The sequence below is a fragment of the Mixophyes fleayi genome, chromosome 1 (genome assembly GCF_038048845.1).
Source record: "Mixophyes fleayi isolate aMixFle1 chromosome 1, aMixFle1.hap1, whole genome shotgun sequence".
Taxonomy (NCBI): domain Eukaryota; kingdom Metazoa; phylum Chordata; class Amphibia; order Anura; family Limnodynastidae; genus Mixophyes; species Mixophyes fleayi.
In genome coordinates, this window is record NC_134402.1 from 441,642,551 (window position 1) to 441,659,770 (window position 17,220).

The following is a 17,220-nucleotide window of genomic DNA, read 5'->3' on the forward strand; positions in this document are numbered from 1 at the left end:
TTTTTTGGAACTAGTGATATTAATGAGGCATGAGGCTCACATGTTTTGTTCGTGCCTCGGTGATGGAACTATTAGTGATGGACTCACTGTACAGGTCATAGAATAGTTGCCTCCACTTTAATGTAAGGGACCGGTGTGTGTATATGTATATAATAGACGTTCATCCATAAGATATGAATGGGTCGCTCCCATGATATACCATTTGCCAGCTCTCCTCTGAACACGAATGTCCTCACCGCGCTAATGTTGGCAATGTACTCGGATAGCCTGAGATACGATGGTCACACGGGTGTAGGTTCTGGTTCCAGGGTGTGCGCCCACATTCATAGGGATCGCCGGTCGCTGGGATTACTGCAGCCGTCGCAGCTGCTACTGAGCAGAATCACTTTCGTTTCATGTTTTAGTGATCTGGGGACTTGCTTCATGCCGAACTGTTGTTGTATCACTTCCTCATTCTGAAAACGGCAAACAGCTTGAAGTCTATGAAGTGTGGAATAGAAACATCCACTTATGGTTACAAATGAATGTCTGCCAGTTATGTTGATTAGTTTTCAGTAACTTAGCGGTAGAAAACAAATAAGTGAAAGATATATGTGGAAATAGAAGTTATATACAGACTATGATGGGAGCTGGGTGATCAGCTGACTAGAATGAGTGGACCATTTGCGATGGGACCTTTTGCCAAATGACTCTGGGCCTGATTCATTAAGAATCTTAACTTGAGAAGCTTCTAATTTCAGTCTCCTGGACAAAACAATGTTACAATGCAAGGTGTGCAAATTAGTTTTCTGTTTTGCACATAAGTTAAATACTGACTGTTTTTTCATGTAGCACACACATACTTGATAGCTTATTTGTACACTGAAATTTAAAGTTGATATTTGTGTGCTACATGAAAAAACAGTCAGTATTTAACTTATGTGCAAAACAGAATACTAATTTGCACCCCTTGTATTGTAACATGGTTTTGTCCAGGAGACTGAAGTAAGACGTTTCTTAAGTTAAGATCCTTAATGAATCAGGGCCAAGATCCTTAATGAATCGGGCCCCCTGTCTGTGCAGGCGTGAGATTGACGACAGTTCCGGTTGTCTCACCACTGCTTGCTGTCATGATCCGATGCTTTAAGATGTGATCATGCAAAATGATGCTTGGTTCATATATATATATAATTATAATTTTATAGGCTTTATTGCAATACTTATCTTGCTCTTTTAGTTACGGTTTAAAGATGATGGGAGAGTTATCTGGGCAGTGTATTTTAATTTATTGGGGGGGGTTTTGGCTTCTTGTATAATGGGCCTTTACAATGCAGTAAAGAAACAGAAATCCATGCAGGCCCTAGTTGGTTGCCATGGTTATAACTGTTGCCGAACAATGTTAGTTCATCACAACCTATCTGTTAAATGGCAGCAACAGTGTTTTTCAGTTTTCAACAAGGTGATTTCAGTTAGAAGTTCTATTTCAAATATCAGGAGTTATTTCAGTAAATTGTACTATACCGCATCATGATTTTAATTAGATAAAATAATTTTTCTGTGGCGTTTTTAAGGCTATTCACTCCAGCAATGGACAACCGAGATATAGATATAGATAGATATAATTTATTTTCTGTAATATAGGAGTAAAGCAAGTAAGAAGTATGGTATTTGGTTTCATCAAAACAGTATATATATTATCCAGCATAATCATTTCTAACCTTGTCAACGTTTTTGTTTTTTCTTGTAATTATTAGAGTAAACCAGACTTGTATACGTCCTTGCCAATCCGTCAGACCGCTTCCATCTTCAAGCAACCCGTTACCAAAATAACCAACCATCCGAGTAATAAAGTGAAATCCGATCCCCAACGTGTCATAGAACAGCCGCGCCAGGTAAGGGGATTTTATAAAGTACCTGTTCGATTTAAAAAAAACCCAAAAACAAAAAAACAGCTCTGATTGGTTCTCCCACTGTTGGATACATTATAATTGTAATCTAACAGATATATAGGATCTCCTGTGTATGGAGAGAAAGATCTTTTCTAACTTCCATCTTCCTGCCTGAATATTGGGCTTCCCTAGAGGACGACCCAAAGATCTCGGTTTCCCGTCATCCCCAGTGTGGAAGTAGGAACTGTTGTATTGTTGGGTTTCTGGCCTATTGCATGTCGGTGCCAGCGCCTGGGTCTTCTGGCTCGTTGCAGGAAGCAGAGACTGGCATCGGAGTGTGCCGCTGCCATGTCCAAGGACGTGGATGTGTCGTCACTTGTCAGCAAATGTTTAAAGGAAAGCACTTCTCAAACGTGGTGCTGTATGTTAGTTTATATATATTCTCAGCCAGTAGGTGTCACTGTAGATGGCAATAACCACGAATTCTATAGCCAGTGACTTAATGCTTAATACAGCGTCCATGTTTTCCATTCTCCAATAACCCCACCCCCCACCTTTCCCTCAAAAAAATGTATGTAAGTATCTCAACAGCAAATATTTTAATTAAATAAATAATAGTTCATTTTATTTTTTATTTTACACAACTTTAAAAAACTATTGTGGTGGGGTTGAGTTTTTTTCTGTGACTTTTTTTTTTATTTTTAATAACTTTTGTTTTAGGCCATTTTCTTTTATTAGTTGTGCCTGACAGTGCAAATCCTGAGTATACAGTCCTTGTTTTTATCAGCATTCAAGAAAATCCTGTTTGTTTTTGTGTTTTTTTGGTAACCTATTTTGAATATCCTTGGGGCCTCAAGGTCTAACAAGGTGTAAGTCCAGGGAGTATATACATGGGCTTCACTGTACTCTTTCATCACTGTCCTCCATTGGGAAACATTCAGGGCCTGATTCATTAAGGATCTTAAATGAAGAGGTATCATTTTTCAGTCTCCTGGACAAAACCATGTTACAATGCAAGGGGTGCAAACTAGTATTCTGTTTTGCACATAAGTTAAATACTGACTGTTTTTTCATGTAGCACACAAATATCAACTTTAAATGTCAGTGTACAAATAAGCTATCAAGTATTTGTGTGCTACATGAAAAAACAGTCAGTATTTAACTTATGTGCAAAACAGAAGACTAGTTTGCACCCCTTGCATTGTAACATGGTTTTGTCCAGGAGACTGAAATAAGAAGTTTCTCAAGTTAAGATCCTTAATGAATCAGGGCCAAGATCCTTAATGAATCAGGCCCTCAGTTCTTAAATAGTCTTGGACCAATGATCTGTAGCCCATAGCAAACAATCATATCGTCTTTCGAATCATGTCTACTTTTCTCAGCCACCTGTAGTCCGGCTTCTAGTGGGTACTATCTGTTGTGATAGATATGGAAGCTGAATACAACAAACGATGTTGCCTAATTAAAATCATTATGTACTGAAAAACAGTTTTGTTTCTAAGAACCCAAAATTTCGCTTGCCATAAAAAAAAAAATTAAAACTAAAGTCCGTTGTCCTAAGGAGACTGCAAGGCTTGTTAACATAGAATTCCAGAAACAATTTAGGACTTTTTCTTTATTAAAAATTACCACATGTCTGTGATGAGTTCATAAACTCTAGATTTATTTATAAAACACACACACACATATATATATATAACTGCTTTGTAAGGAGTTGAGGTCTTGGTAGGAAACACTGTTGTCATCAATTGTCTGACGTGTTTCTTTGCACTTAGCGGCTTTATTAAAGGGTTCAATTAAGCAAAAAAAAAAAAAAAAAGTCTTGCTTCTATTTGACAGACTGTAAAGAGGTGACCATACTCATACTTGGCAGCATCTCTAAATATAGAAAGTTGGTTATCCACAGCCTAGCTGGCGTAGGACAGCAACAGTGTAGCTGAGTTTTCAACAATAAGCAGTTTCAGGCAACTGTACTATTTTGATCATCCGTAGTAATTCCAGGAAGCCGTAATACCCAGCATGCTGATTTCAATCTAGTGGAGTAACCTTCTTAGATGTCTTATCTGCTAGTTGAGCTCTAAGAGGAAGTCCAGAGCCAGTTATGTGTTAATGACATTGACTTGTGAATCTTGCGGCTTACCATAAAGACATGCAGGATGTAACGGAACTATAAACATGTTCTCTGATCTCTTCTTTTGTGGTCTGGAGATGAAATATCCGCCTCTGCCAAGAGGCTGTCCATTAGTTCTTTCACATTTAATCATTTGCCCTCCCAAAAAAGCCACTTAATTCAGACTAATGTTCCAATTTGGCAGCCCTTACACGCTACACTTTTAACAGACCATTTTAGATTGTGTTGTCCTGCAAATTACTTTTGTGTATGGGTCCGAAGAGACTACAGATCTGATCCAGGTCTATTACATATTGGTTGGGATGGATGGCGAATGCGGTCAGACGATGAAAACATCTGTCTGTATGCACCAGCCGACCGTTCTAGATGTATATTACACTCAGTCCCAGCGTTGAACACCTGGATTTTCCAGATTTGCGTGTGTGTGTCTGGAGAATTCTGACCGAGATCCAGCTGCTCAACGCTTGGATCGAGTGGCCTGATCTACCGGCATAAGGGCGTCAGAGCGGCACCAGAGCATAGTCATACCGTACGGCTTGCTTAGCGGTGGCCACTACCTTCAGCTTTGCTGTTTATCCGCTGATTACAATATAATATGGTCCCAGCATGTCGGATTAAGCAGCCATTCATTTCTAATATAGTATTTGGGGAGGTACAATTTGGGTGATCTTCCACCCCAAATGTCGCTTAACCTTAAATAAATAGGCTGCATTCTTATGAATATTGCCTCTGCAAATAAAATTATTTTAAAGAGTAATTTCATTGTTCAACACTGTTGCCATTCTTGTGTTCTGTATCATTCAAAATAAATGCAAATAAATCAAACTTGCAAAACACTGTTCTATAGCTGGTAGATGGCCACTGCTTGGGTATAAAGAGATCTAGCCCTCAGCCCAACTCTGTGTACACTCTGCTAATGTGACAGTGACATCTGGTGGCAGAAAGAATGCACTGCACTCCATGTCCAAAAATAATAGGGGAAGAATATGCATAATCATCGCTATCTATTTATAAAGCACCACTAATTCCGCAGCGATGTACAGAGAACTCACATCAATCCCTGCTCCATAGGAGCTTGCAGTCTATATTACATAACATACACACACAGACAGAGAGAGACTAGGGTCAGTTTGATAGCAGCCAATTAACCTACTAGTATGTGTTTGGAGTGTGGGAGGAAACTGGAGCACCTGGAGGAAATCCTCAAACACTGGGAGAACATAAGAACTCCACACAGATAAGGCCTTGGTCTGGCATTGAACTCATGACCCCAGTGCTGTGAGGCCGAAGTGCTGAAAACGAAGCCACCGTGCTGCCCAAGATAATAAGAAATAATTCCATTCTTTTGTAATAAATTGCATGCATTTAATTTTACACAACCTACTTAAAAATAAATTTATGCTACCACCTCTTAATACAGACGGGCAGGGTAAATTGCCTGTGCTAATTTTACTCTGAAGGGAAGTTATTCACTTGTACATTCTTGACTTTCTGTTAAGTGGAACACCTTGCCGTGTCTTTGTCTTCTAGTATGGAACTGTTACAATATTCTAATATGGAATGCTCGGATCAACCTGCAGTTTAGGATTACCGGGCCTTTACACCAGGGCTGAAAAAGGAGGGCCCAGGTAACCTTGGTGCATAAACTCATTCACTGCTAAAACCACATTTTTGGGGCATAATTATCTGTGTTCCCTGGATCCTTAGTATGTCCACGGTGTGCCGATTTTAAATCGGCTTGATCACATGAATGTATAAGCAGACCCTGCCACGTAACAAAGATGTTGCAGTGTGAGAATGTTATTACACATTCAGAAGACTGACCGGCATGATTGAATAGGAGATAATGGGATCACAAAAAACTGTGGCTTTGTAGTACATGTTAAACTGTACTAGCAGATTTAACACACTTATAGACCGTAAGTAAAGCTGTGCAATAGGAATATTATTAATGACACAAATTCAAGCAATTCTTATTTAAATGACTTTTTGGTTGTTCTGTAAGTTATTGTGATACTTTATCTATTCACCTAAACAAAAGAAAACCAGATCCTCCTTACAATTCTTGAAAATTAATCTCATTCTATTTCATTTTAGCTTTTCTGGGAGAAGAGACTAGAGGGTCTATGTGCATCAGATGTAACGGAACAAGTTATAAGATCAATGGAACTTCCTAAAGGCCTGCAAGGTATGACTCTAGCACAGCCAAGTATTGGGGTTACTTCATATATTGTTACACTATAATATATTATTCATAGCTTTTGCAATTACAGTAAATGCGTTAACTTTCTATATCGATGGCACTTGTATATCCGACTGTGCTGTTCAATTCGGGAGATAAACTGGCCATATAGTGATAATTATAAAGGAACATACGAGGTCTTTCTTAGAATCTACAGTACAGGCAGGGAATAATACACAATATAAAGCCACACACATGTAAAAGATACATACATAGTGATGCCAAAGCTGATCCAGGGAGACCCACCCCCGAGGGAGCACCCTGGCCAAGGAGCCCCACCCCCGAGGGAGCCCCCTGGCCAGGGAGCCCCACAATCTAAATTCTCTCTCAGATCCACTTATATGCATTCTCACACACACACACACACACACACACACACACACAATAGCGTACATTTTGTCATAAGCCGATTAGCCTATTACTATGTTTTTGGAGTGTGGGAGGAAACCCATGTGTACACGGGGAGAACATACCAGCTCCATAGGGCCCTGTCATAATTGAATTCCTGACCTCAACATTGTGAGGCAGCCAATATATTGTACAGCCGCTGTTCTCCGTTCCAGCGTATAATGCTACTTCATTGGTAAATCCGTTTAGAAAGATCATGTAGCATTCAGTAGTCACGCATGTTGGTAGAAGACACCCAAATTGCCTGAAATGAATCTTCACATGTGCCCCCAGCGTTACCCTTTCTTGCAGTGGTTTATATATAAGAGCTGAGATAAGGATAAGTTGTTTTGAGGTTGGTTTGATTGGTTTCCCATTGTTTTCTAGTTTTTGAACTCCATGAGCAACTAAATTGCCCATAAGATCCTGCCTGCCACATAGGCCACTCTAACTGAATTGGCCACAAATTTCAATGTAAAGCAAACTTGCCTACTTTTGAAGGCAGCTGTCCGGGAGGGGGTCTGTCGAAGGGGCGTGGCCACGCGAGGTGCGCCGTTAGGCCCTGCCCCTGTCAATCTTATGCAATTTCGAACAATCGCAGCAGGGGGCAGGTCCACAGTGCTGTGTTTAGTCCTGCTTCCCACCCATCTTCAACAACGGAGACAGCTGGATCCGGGACTTTTGCCTGCTCTTCTGTGAGTCCGGGAGAACTCACAAAAATTCGTGAGTCTCCCAGACATTCTGGGAGAGAAGGCAACTATGATGTACCGATATCAAACATCATCTGATCGGAATCTTTTAGTACTTGAGACAAGTGGTAAATCCAGTTGGACAATGACTGTATCTAACCTTGTGGCCATTGTTCAGCTATAACTGTGACCTGTAGAACCTTTATTCTGTGGTTGTGTGACTGAATTCAGCATAGATCAGTCTGCTCGTGTATGAGCAACATTACAGTAGAGCTCTTCCCCAGTTACATATTGACATTTTACTACTATATACTGCAGAGATTGAGGTGGGTAACATTATTTGGACATTATTTGTTATGCATTTGAGTGAAAGCTTTTCTGATATCCGTCCTCTCGGACTGGAAGAGGCCTTCTGTGTCCTCCCGTTACCACCATTGGAAATGGCTGTTCCACGCCTCGGGCGCCTATTGCATTAAATCTTATCCTCAGTTCAGCTACGGGATTTTATTTTTCTTAACCCCAGTCACTGGCTGACATTAAGGACTTTAGTGAGCCGACCGGCGTCCCGGATCACATACACGAATGGATCAGGGGGTAGATGTATCAAACCTTTTAAAAAGGAAAAGTGAAGCTGTTGCCCATAGCAACCAATCAGATTCTAGCTATCTTTTTGTAGAATTTACTAGATAAATGATAGCACAAATCTGATTGGTTGCTATGGGCAGCACCTTCGCTACATACAAAGGTACAAATCTGGTTGTCCAGCCTGCTTGACAAACTACAGGATCTATGGGACCTTCTCCAAACAGAAGGAGGGTCACGTTGCAGTGTTCCTGTGGTTCAGCGTTCAGGCCTTGGATTCATGCAGTGTGATCAGCTGATGAGAGGGTTGTGATTGGGCGCAGTGATCCCAGAGAAGGCAGCGGAACAGAACCCTGGATACTGTAACAAGGTACCAGGAAGCGGAATGAGCCGAGGGAACATTCTGCAGAATGGAATGATAATGACTTGTTGCTGTAACACTCTGAAACTGTGAAGTCAGATGTGTGTTCCTGGCTGTCTAATTATCCTTGTTGTAATGTGGGAGAAATAATTAGTTTGAGACACCGCTCTTTCCTCTGTTAATCTTCTGTTATTGGTGCGATACAGCTCAATTATTGAATAAGATTATTTAATCGTTCCTGGAAGTCTCCCCTTTGTGTGAATACACAACGGGTCTGTACTACATCTTCCCGTTATGTCCGCCCAGTACAGTATGCAGCCATAGGTCATATGTAAAGGTATGCTTGTATTGATTAATGTAAGTACTTGGCTATTTTACCTAGAAATAACATTAAGCTTGTATTTTTTTTTTTTTCATTCAAGTTATAAGTACATTTATTTTAATCATCAAAAATGAATCAACAGACCATATGTCTACACTCTTGATTTCAATGTAATGTCCTCTTTAAGATATATTTGTTTATAAATCAACAAAACGGCAATTTCCATGTGTATTTCTGTAGTCAAGTGATTGAATGCCGTAGACGTCTTGCAGGTTGGAACTTTTTATTTAAAGGATGATTTCACCCAAAGCTTTAAAACTTGGTTTTGGGTGGAATTGAGACTTTGTTCTATAGGAAAGTGTCACTTTGTACTAATCGGACTGGTTCCACAAGGCCTCCATTGGTCCAAGCATTCAATTCTGTCCCCTGCTAAGGTTGGCTTTATTGGAGACTGCTAGCTGAGTTGTCAAGGCTCCTCCCCCCATGATCACTTTCTTTTGGTTGAATGAGAAGTTACAGGGTTCTTGACAACACAACCGTTTAGCCTCCTTTGGGCAGGAGAGAGAATCCACTACGTGAACCGCCGGAAGAATTGTGGGACCTCTCGAATTGAATGTAAAATGACTCATTGAAAACAGATTTGTGTATTTCCTCATGCCAAGTAAAACCTGGGGGTAAATGTATCAAGCTGAGAGTTTTCTGGCGGGTTTGAAAAGTGGAGATGTTGCCTATAGCAACCAATCAGATTCTAGCTATCATTTTGTAGAATGTACTAAATAAATGACAGCTAGAATCTGATTGGTTTTTCAAACTCGCCGGAAAACTCTCAGCTTGATACATTTACCCCCTGGAATCCTTCATATCTGAGATGTTTTGTCTGAAATGCACACAGTACTTGCCAGTATTATTCAGTGTGTTTTAAAGTACTATAACTTAGCAGATTAGATGATCACTGTAGCTGCTGCTGGTCAATTACTCTTGAAAGGGGAAATTTTAATGAAGTTAAAAGCTGAAAAAAATAAAAGATATATATATATATATATATATATATATATGTATATATGTGTGTGAGAAATAGATATAAATCAGACTTTATCGCCTGTTATACTCGCACATACCGGCTATTATAATTTTTACTAGCAAGCTGCTGTTGTCAGCTTAATAATTGGATACCAGCGAATTTGTGATCCCCGTCCTCAACACAGGTATGCGGTACAATCACTGTCTAATTCAATACTGTGGTTTTGTTTTGTTTTTTCAATTTGTAATCTTACATAATCAAACTCAAATACATGCTTTGCTGTAGTAAAACTGTTTGTTCTTCAAGGTAAAGGTTACTTAAAACTAGATCTCATCAGTGTATGCTATTAAATAAACATTTAGCACAATGTATCTTTTTTCCTTTAGTATATTTTTCCCTGTGAGCTATCTCCATGTCTGCCATGCCTTACCCAATCAACTGTGCGCCCATTCGGTGCCCGCTGATTGCTTTCAGAATCACTTCTTGTGAACTTTGCCCTCTACCCTCACATGGTGACCCAGGACAACTTGTCAACAATTTTTCTCCTTTTTATATGTGCACAGTTATTTGTAGTATTTTATACGGATATTGGTATTTTACAGGGGGGGGGGGTAAACTACCGAAATAATCGTAAAAATATCTTGTTTGGGGTCTTGCACAAAATTGTAATTTTCCTATGATTGCCATCCCTTTCCTTGTGTCTTTATATCGTACAGCTTTCGGCTGAGTAGTAAACATTCGCATTGTCCCTCCGCAGGTGTTGGTCCTGGTAACAACGAGAACACTCTTCTTTCCGCCATTGCCAGCGCTCTGCACACGAGCTCTGCACCAATCACAGGACAGCTGTCTGCCGCTGTGGAGAAAAACCCGTCCGTTTGGTTGAACACATCGCAACCGCTCTGCAAAGCTTTTATAGTCACGGATGAGGATATCCGGTAAGTGCCTGCGGGTTCCGGTAGAGTGTACGCTCACGGTGTGATGCTAGCCGGTCTGTGCAGATATCGGCAGCCGCTTAATCACGAAGCTTAAATTTCCTCTGACGTTTCACATCTTCATAATACTTAAAGATCTCAAGGAGGCTTCTAGATCTGCCCGACTTGCTCCTAAAGCTCACCTAACAAATCCCAGTTCTGAAACTAATCGGGTTATTTAAGCGGAACGTTCAGTTTATTGGCCTAAAAACGATAACTTCATATTGCATGATAAGTATCTGAGCTTTACCTCCTGTTTAGTGCCTCAAACACCAAATCATCAGGAAACTAAGAAGTGTGGTTGTGGCTTCAGATCACCCCAAAAATATCTTTTAAATTAGACTAAAAAAAGGACTCTCAAAAATGTAAATTAAATACCACTTTTTAAACTCTTAAGGAGGGAAATCAATTGGCTGCGTTACTGTAAAAAGTAGCGCTACTTGCGCCCTTACCATTATTACAGTAATAGTGCACATAATTATTGTTTAATATGGTAATTTCAAGGGCGGCTTTTTGCTCCCTGAGCCGCAAGCTGAAATCTGTCTCAACGTTACCGTATTAACGGTAATAGGTTTACCGTGACGTTATTCTGGGGGGAATTTAATTACCCCCTAAGGGATATATTTACTAATCTGCAAGTTTGAAAGAGTGGAGATGTTGCCTATAGCAACCAATCATATTCTGTCTATCATTTTGAAGAATGTACTAAATAAATGATGACTAGAATCTGATTGGTTACTATAGACAACATCTCCACTTATTCAAGCCCACAGTTTAGTAAATATACCCCTGAATCTTTATCATTGTGGGGATTTTTACCCGTACAAAAATCACTTTCACAATCGTTGTCAATAGAAATATTTTAAAGCCGTTTTATGGAATAATTTATTCATCTGAAAAAATAAACAAAAAAGTGATGTGTTATTTTACTCCACATCTTTCCTACTTATTTTGTAGATCAATTCTGATATAAAGGACCTCGGTGTGGTAGAGAATTTAGACTGTAAGGGGCATATTCAATTGGGGTTCCGGAAAGTGCGCGTTATTGCCGATATTACGGTACTGCAATAACGCTGATTTTCGTACGCAACACTATGGGCTGCGAACGAAAATCCACGTTAATCCATGTTACCGCAATAAGTTTGCGGCCCGTTCCGGCGCGATCCCGCGGAATGGAATTGTAATTGAATATGCCCCTAAGCTTCAGTGGGGCAGGGAGTGATGTGAGTGACTGTTGTCTGTACAGCTCTGTGTAATATGAATTACTCTATAATAGAGGATACGTTTCTTGATTGTTTGCTGAAAGGGATCACACTGTAGTCTGACAGAAGTTGTTTCCTTCCTGGACCCTTGTTGATGAACATGGTGTCTGTATTTAATCCTGGCTGCCTCGGTCTGTTCTGTTTCTGCTATTTCAAAACCCTTTTATATATTAAAGTAATTTAAGTAGCACAGAAACCTTGAGATAGAAGGACCCGTTAGACATGTTTCAGCTGCTGCCTTCTGCCCATATTACATGTACTCAGCCCGTTCTCTCTCTGTCTGTACCTTTTAAATGACTGCTGTGCGCCATTATATTATACATAGAGTAACTACACGGTCACTGTATTATCCTTAAAATTCTATTGGGGCAGGGACTGATGTGAGTGAGTTCTCTGTACAGCGCTGCGTAGTTAGTGGCGCTATATAAATAGCTGATTATCTTTACGATCTTATTGGGTAGTACTATTTGCTACTGAAGATGTCCCTGCTTTCTGCAGTCAGGCCACTAGAGGGCATCTTTGACCAGTTCACTATAAAGCTAATGATTGGTTACATTTCATGTATTTGAAAATATTCCGGAACAATATTTTCAATCCTAAAATTTCACTAGAATGTGACGGTCATAGAATCCACCTGATTCACACTAATGTAATTTATTATTCCTGTGCTGCTTAAACACAACACAAAAAATAATTGATACATAATTTTGGTGCCGCTGTTCTTTATACTTTATTGTTACTTTATTGATTAATGACCCCACCTCTGTCTTTCTGCCTTGTATTCAGTTTGTATGGGTTTTCAATTGCCGTGGGCTAACGTTTTGTGTCCCTTTTATTAATACAGTTCACATTTTGTGTCGCAAAATAAAAACCAATAATGTATCCTAACGTTAGTAACATTGCACGTGTATAAAAAGAGAATGAACTTAAACCATCCTGGGGTAAGGGAGGAGAAACCAGAGAAAAGTAGACACTATGGGGGAGATTCGAGTGGCAGTGTTGAGGCGCGGACATCGCGCAAAGCACATTGCCGGCATCTACAGTAAAAATCTCCACCCATTTTCCCTCCCAAACGTTCCGGAGACTCCTCGCGGCTAATTGAATTCCCCCCATTGAAACAGAATTTGGTAAGTTTAGTAATAATAAGGGCCTACAGACAGTAGTGGGCACTGTTTTGTGTCTTGATCCAATACTCTCGATAAAGGCAGGCAACTGTCTACTACTAGATAAACCCTTTGTCTGCCAGAGGGCCGGGGCAATTTTGGACCTACCATTACTGGCCAATTTTTTTTATTTATTTTTTTAGCATTTAAACAACACTGCTGAAATTTTAGGTCAGATCTTTATTTTTTTAAATCTAAACCTCTGAGAAAATAATTAAAAAAATTAGTAATAATAAAAAATAAATAACAATATAAATAAATATTAATAATAATAATAATAAAAAAATATTTTCTTTATATTCTGTGCTGTGTCCTCCAGGGGCATGTGACTGACAGTGGTTTATAATACTTGCTCACTTTTAAATTACAAATTACAAATTGGTTGATCTACCGCTCAGCTTGAGCCGTAAGAGACCAAATCACATAGTTTTGCTGGACCTGAGGGTGCACGAATTGGGGAAGATTCGACGGATGAGAGACGGAAGCTCCTATAGATATGACTGATCCTTACAGAGAGGTGCTGGCGCAGTGCACATAGCGGGTGACAGAGCAGAGATAGAGGGATATAGAACATATTCTACTTTTCTCTATCACTCGCGTTGACGTGTCGCCTATGTATGGTGATTCTTGTCTTTCCATAGAGGACGTTGCCCCATCTGCGCTTCTCTCTCTCTCTCTCTCTCCTCCTTTCACTGCACGGAGGAGACACAGAATGATTTAAGGCCCATGCAGCCTTACATTGAGGTTGTTTTTCTCCGTTTTCTATGCAGTATTAAGCTTATACAACGCTGTTTGCTATCCTTGGCAGCAGATGTCTTTTATATCTTCTGTGCGTACTGTTATGTTAGTGATAAGTCTTCCGTAGCCAGGGCTTTGTGCAAGGAATCTCTAGGGTATTTATACAGTGGCTCCGTTAGTTGTTCTTGTATTCAAAACTTGGCAGATTTATAGCACTTGAACACAAAGAATCTGACTATATTGCATATAAACACCAGTGGAATCGAAGAGTTTTATGTCTGATGAGCTGAGAGGACAATAAAAAGGTTGTAAAAATGCTTTTGGGTTGCAGGTAAAAATCTCCCATGTGTCCTCTAAATATATATTTTCTGTGTCGGCCCAAAAGAATGCTGCGTGTTTATTAAGGAATAGGGAAATTTGCTGTAAAAGCGGATTTTGCATGTGTGGATGATTAGTAGAAGAGTCCAGGCTCCAAATATTATAGAAATGAATATTCTGCTTAGCTGATAACAATCGGTGAAACAAAGACTGGAAACAAAACTTCATGTTTGTTTGAAGATATTGGGCCTGATTCACTAAAAAAATGAGTATCTTTGCTCCTTGGCAAAACGATGTTGCATTGGAGGGAGAGCTAAATGTAAAATATGATGGCAGATTTATAGTTGGGGTAGGGCATGTCCTAGATCAACTTTAAATTTCAGTGTAAAAATAAAGCCATCAAGTATTTGTGTGCTACATGAAAAAACAGCCAGTATTTAACTTATGTGCTAAATAATAAACCCTTGCATTGTAACATGGTTTTGTCCAGGAGAAAACTTACCCATTTTTTTAGCCTTGCTTTGTTTAATGAATCGGGCCCATTGTGTTCTGAGTTGGTTTTTTCAGTTTAACAAAAGTGCCCATTCTTTGAGGCCTGATTGGTGCTTTGCGCTCCATTGTCAGAACTCTAACATTAAACATTTAGTAGATTTATAGCCCATAGTAACCAATCAGATTCTAGCCATCATTTATACAGTACATTGTAGAAAAGGTTAGCTAGGATCTGATTGGTTGCTATGGCTTTGGCAGTTTTATAACCAGAATAGTTTACAGCAGATCATTTACATCGGCATTTACCTGAATCCAGGCTGAAAAGTATTCCGCAAAATTCAGGACCGAATCCGAATCACGATTTGCATATTAAAGAGATCAGTTAAAAATAATTGCTGCCCCACAGAGACTAATTTGTCACCCCTTTTAATTGGAATCGTATTACTTCATCCACGCTCTGCACGCCGCTAATCTTGCTGCTCCCAGCTGCACTGTTATATATTTGACGGGTCTGCAGACCTGGGATTCCACAGAGATTTTCTTGCATAATACACAGTAATGGGATATATTTTATAGCACGTGATAATGCTAGGGTTTACTACAACAAATAAAGCACATTACAGCGTATTAGACAAGAGACAGAGCCACACAGGGAGAGGGAGGAGGGCAGACCACACGAGCTGGGAGCAGGATGATTGGCAATGAAGCCAATGTCATTTTCCTCTCTCTAAATTGGAAACCACCAACAGCTAAGCAGGAGTTAATTTCTAGAATTAACTTTATGATGCACAGTAAAGACAATTGAGTTGGTTACAGAAAAATGTTAGGTTTCAGGTTGGGCAAAATACTGATATTATGGTTGAACTCAAATATTGCTTAAAATGATAAATGCCCAAAAATTCTTGATTCAGCCAAATCGTTTGCCCCTGTATAAAGCCTTTTGGAAGTTTAAGTAAAGCCAGGATTTAACATGAATATTAATAGGTTAATATAATAGCTGCGTAGTACTGAAATATATCTATTTTACTTTTTAACTTTTTAATATTTTATAGATTTTTACATATTATTCAAGGCAAATGCAGCATCTAAATTGTCTTTAAACGTAACGCATAAGTACTTTGAAAGACTGTTGCAATAAATTTTACGTTTACTGCAGTGCAGCTTCTTTATTTTATAAACTCCTTTTCATTTATCTGAATGTTACCTGCGATCTGAAATCCGGCTTAGTATTACCGTAATAATGGTAATACTTAACGCCGCAGGATATTCAAACAATTGAATATGCCCCTTAGCATGTTGTTCTGTTTCAGCCGTGTAACGCGGTCTCCTTCCCAGTTTATGTAGAAGCGTGCGCTCATTAGTATGTACTGAGGGCGGGGCATTTAATCCATAATAAATGGATCCCGGGACAGAACTGCAAATCTCACTTGAAGATACTGTTTTCTGTCTTCTGTGCTGCCAATAACCCAGACTTGTCCCCAACGTTGCAGTCCAGGAGCTTTAAACTTTTGTGAGTGACTGGTCGTTGTGTATTAGTCTTGGCTGTTTGACCTGTATCCAATCACCGTTTTAAAGCTGATGGTGGGGCTGCAGCGTCTGTAGTAGATTGGGGGGGAGGGGGTACAGCTGCAGCGTCTGTAGTAGATTGGGGGGGAGGGGGTACAGCTGCAGCGTCTGTAGTAGATTGGGGGGGAGGGGGTACAGCTGCAGCGTCTGTAGTAGATTGGGGGGAGGGGGTACAGCTGCAGCGTCAGGTGACCACTGAACATTCTTCACGTCTCGAAAGGGCAATTTTAGGGTTCATCGGTCCTATAACTAAAAACAAACTGTTATGAGGACCACCTCTTATAATTCTGGTGTTTATTCTGTATATTTTAGAAAACAAGAGGAGAGAGTACAGCATGTTCGAAAGAAATTAGAAGAGGCTTTAATGGCTGATATCCTGGCACGTGCTGCTGAAACGGCAAATAACACACAAGTTGCTATGGAGACATAAATGTCTGTCTTGGGTAAGCATGTTTCCTGTGTAGCGCTCTAAGATGCATATATTTATTTAAATTTTTTGTTTTGTTTGATAATGTACTTCATACTGCGTCACCGACGAGTTCTATAAACAGTTTTTGAGGTGTTTTCCCCAAATATACTGAATTTACCCCCCAAACATATAGAAAGTGTGGAAACACACACAGACACACTATCACAGAGACACTCTGATAAAAACATCAGTGCATTCTGACCTATACTAAGTGTATTATATCTGTGATACCGGCTGTTCTGTTTTGTGCCCTGTAGTTGACATTGCTTGGAAGCCCCCAGCCGGTCAAAGTGACTACTGGGAATAAATATCATGTGTTCAAGTAGAGTTCTACTGAGTTCTACTGAGTTCTACTGAGTTCTACTGAGTTCTACTGAGTTCTACTGAGTTCTACTGAGTTCTACTGAGTTCTACTGAGTTCTACGTGTGGCTTCCCCCATCTGCAGCTCCCTCCTGGGCTCCAATGATCCAGCTCTGCTCTCCTAGAAAAAAAAAAGTCAAAATAGGAGACTTATGGGAGATATACTGAGGAAAATGTGATACTTCCCTGCAATAACGCATTCGCTCTAACAAAAAGGGGTGGGGGTGGGCAAGAGTTACATTTTTTGGACCGCTCTTATTCTTGAGAACCCCATTCC

At 39.9% G+C, this 17,220-nt stretch overlaps 1 protein-coding gene across 1 annotated transcript in view; it reads left to right on the top strand.

Moving 5' to 3' along the window:
- Positions 1–16,866, top strand: part of MBD2 (methyl-CpG binding domain protein 2) — a 37,040-nt gene extending 20,174 nt beyond the window's left edge. Inside the window, exons 3-6 of the mRNA XM_075185477.1 lie at positions 1,734–1,871; positions 6,097–6,187; positions 10,361–10,538; positions 16,426–16,866. Of these exons, the coding sequence (XP_075041578.1) occupies positions 1,734–1,871; positions 6,097–6,187; positions 10,361–10,538; positions 16,426–16,543 (525 nt within the window). The 3' untranslated portion in view covers positions 16,544–16,866. The remainder of the gene's footprint in view (positions 1–1,733; positions 1,872–6,096; positions 6,188–10,360; positions 10,539–16,425) is intronic.
- Positions 16,867–17,220: the final 354 nt, after the last annotated feature.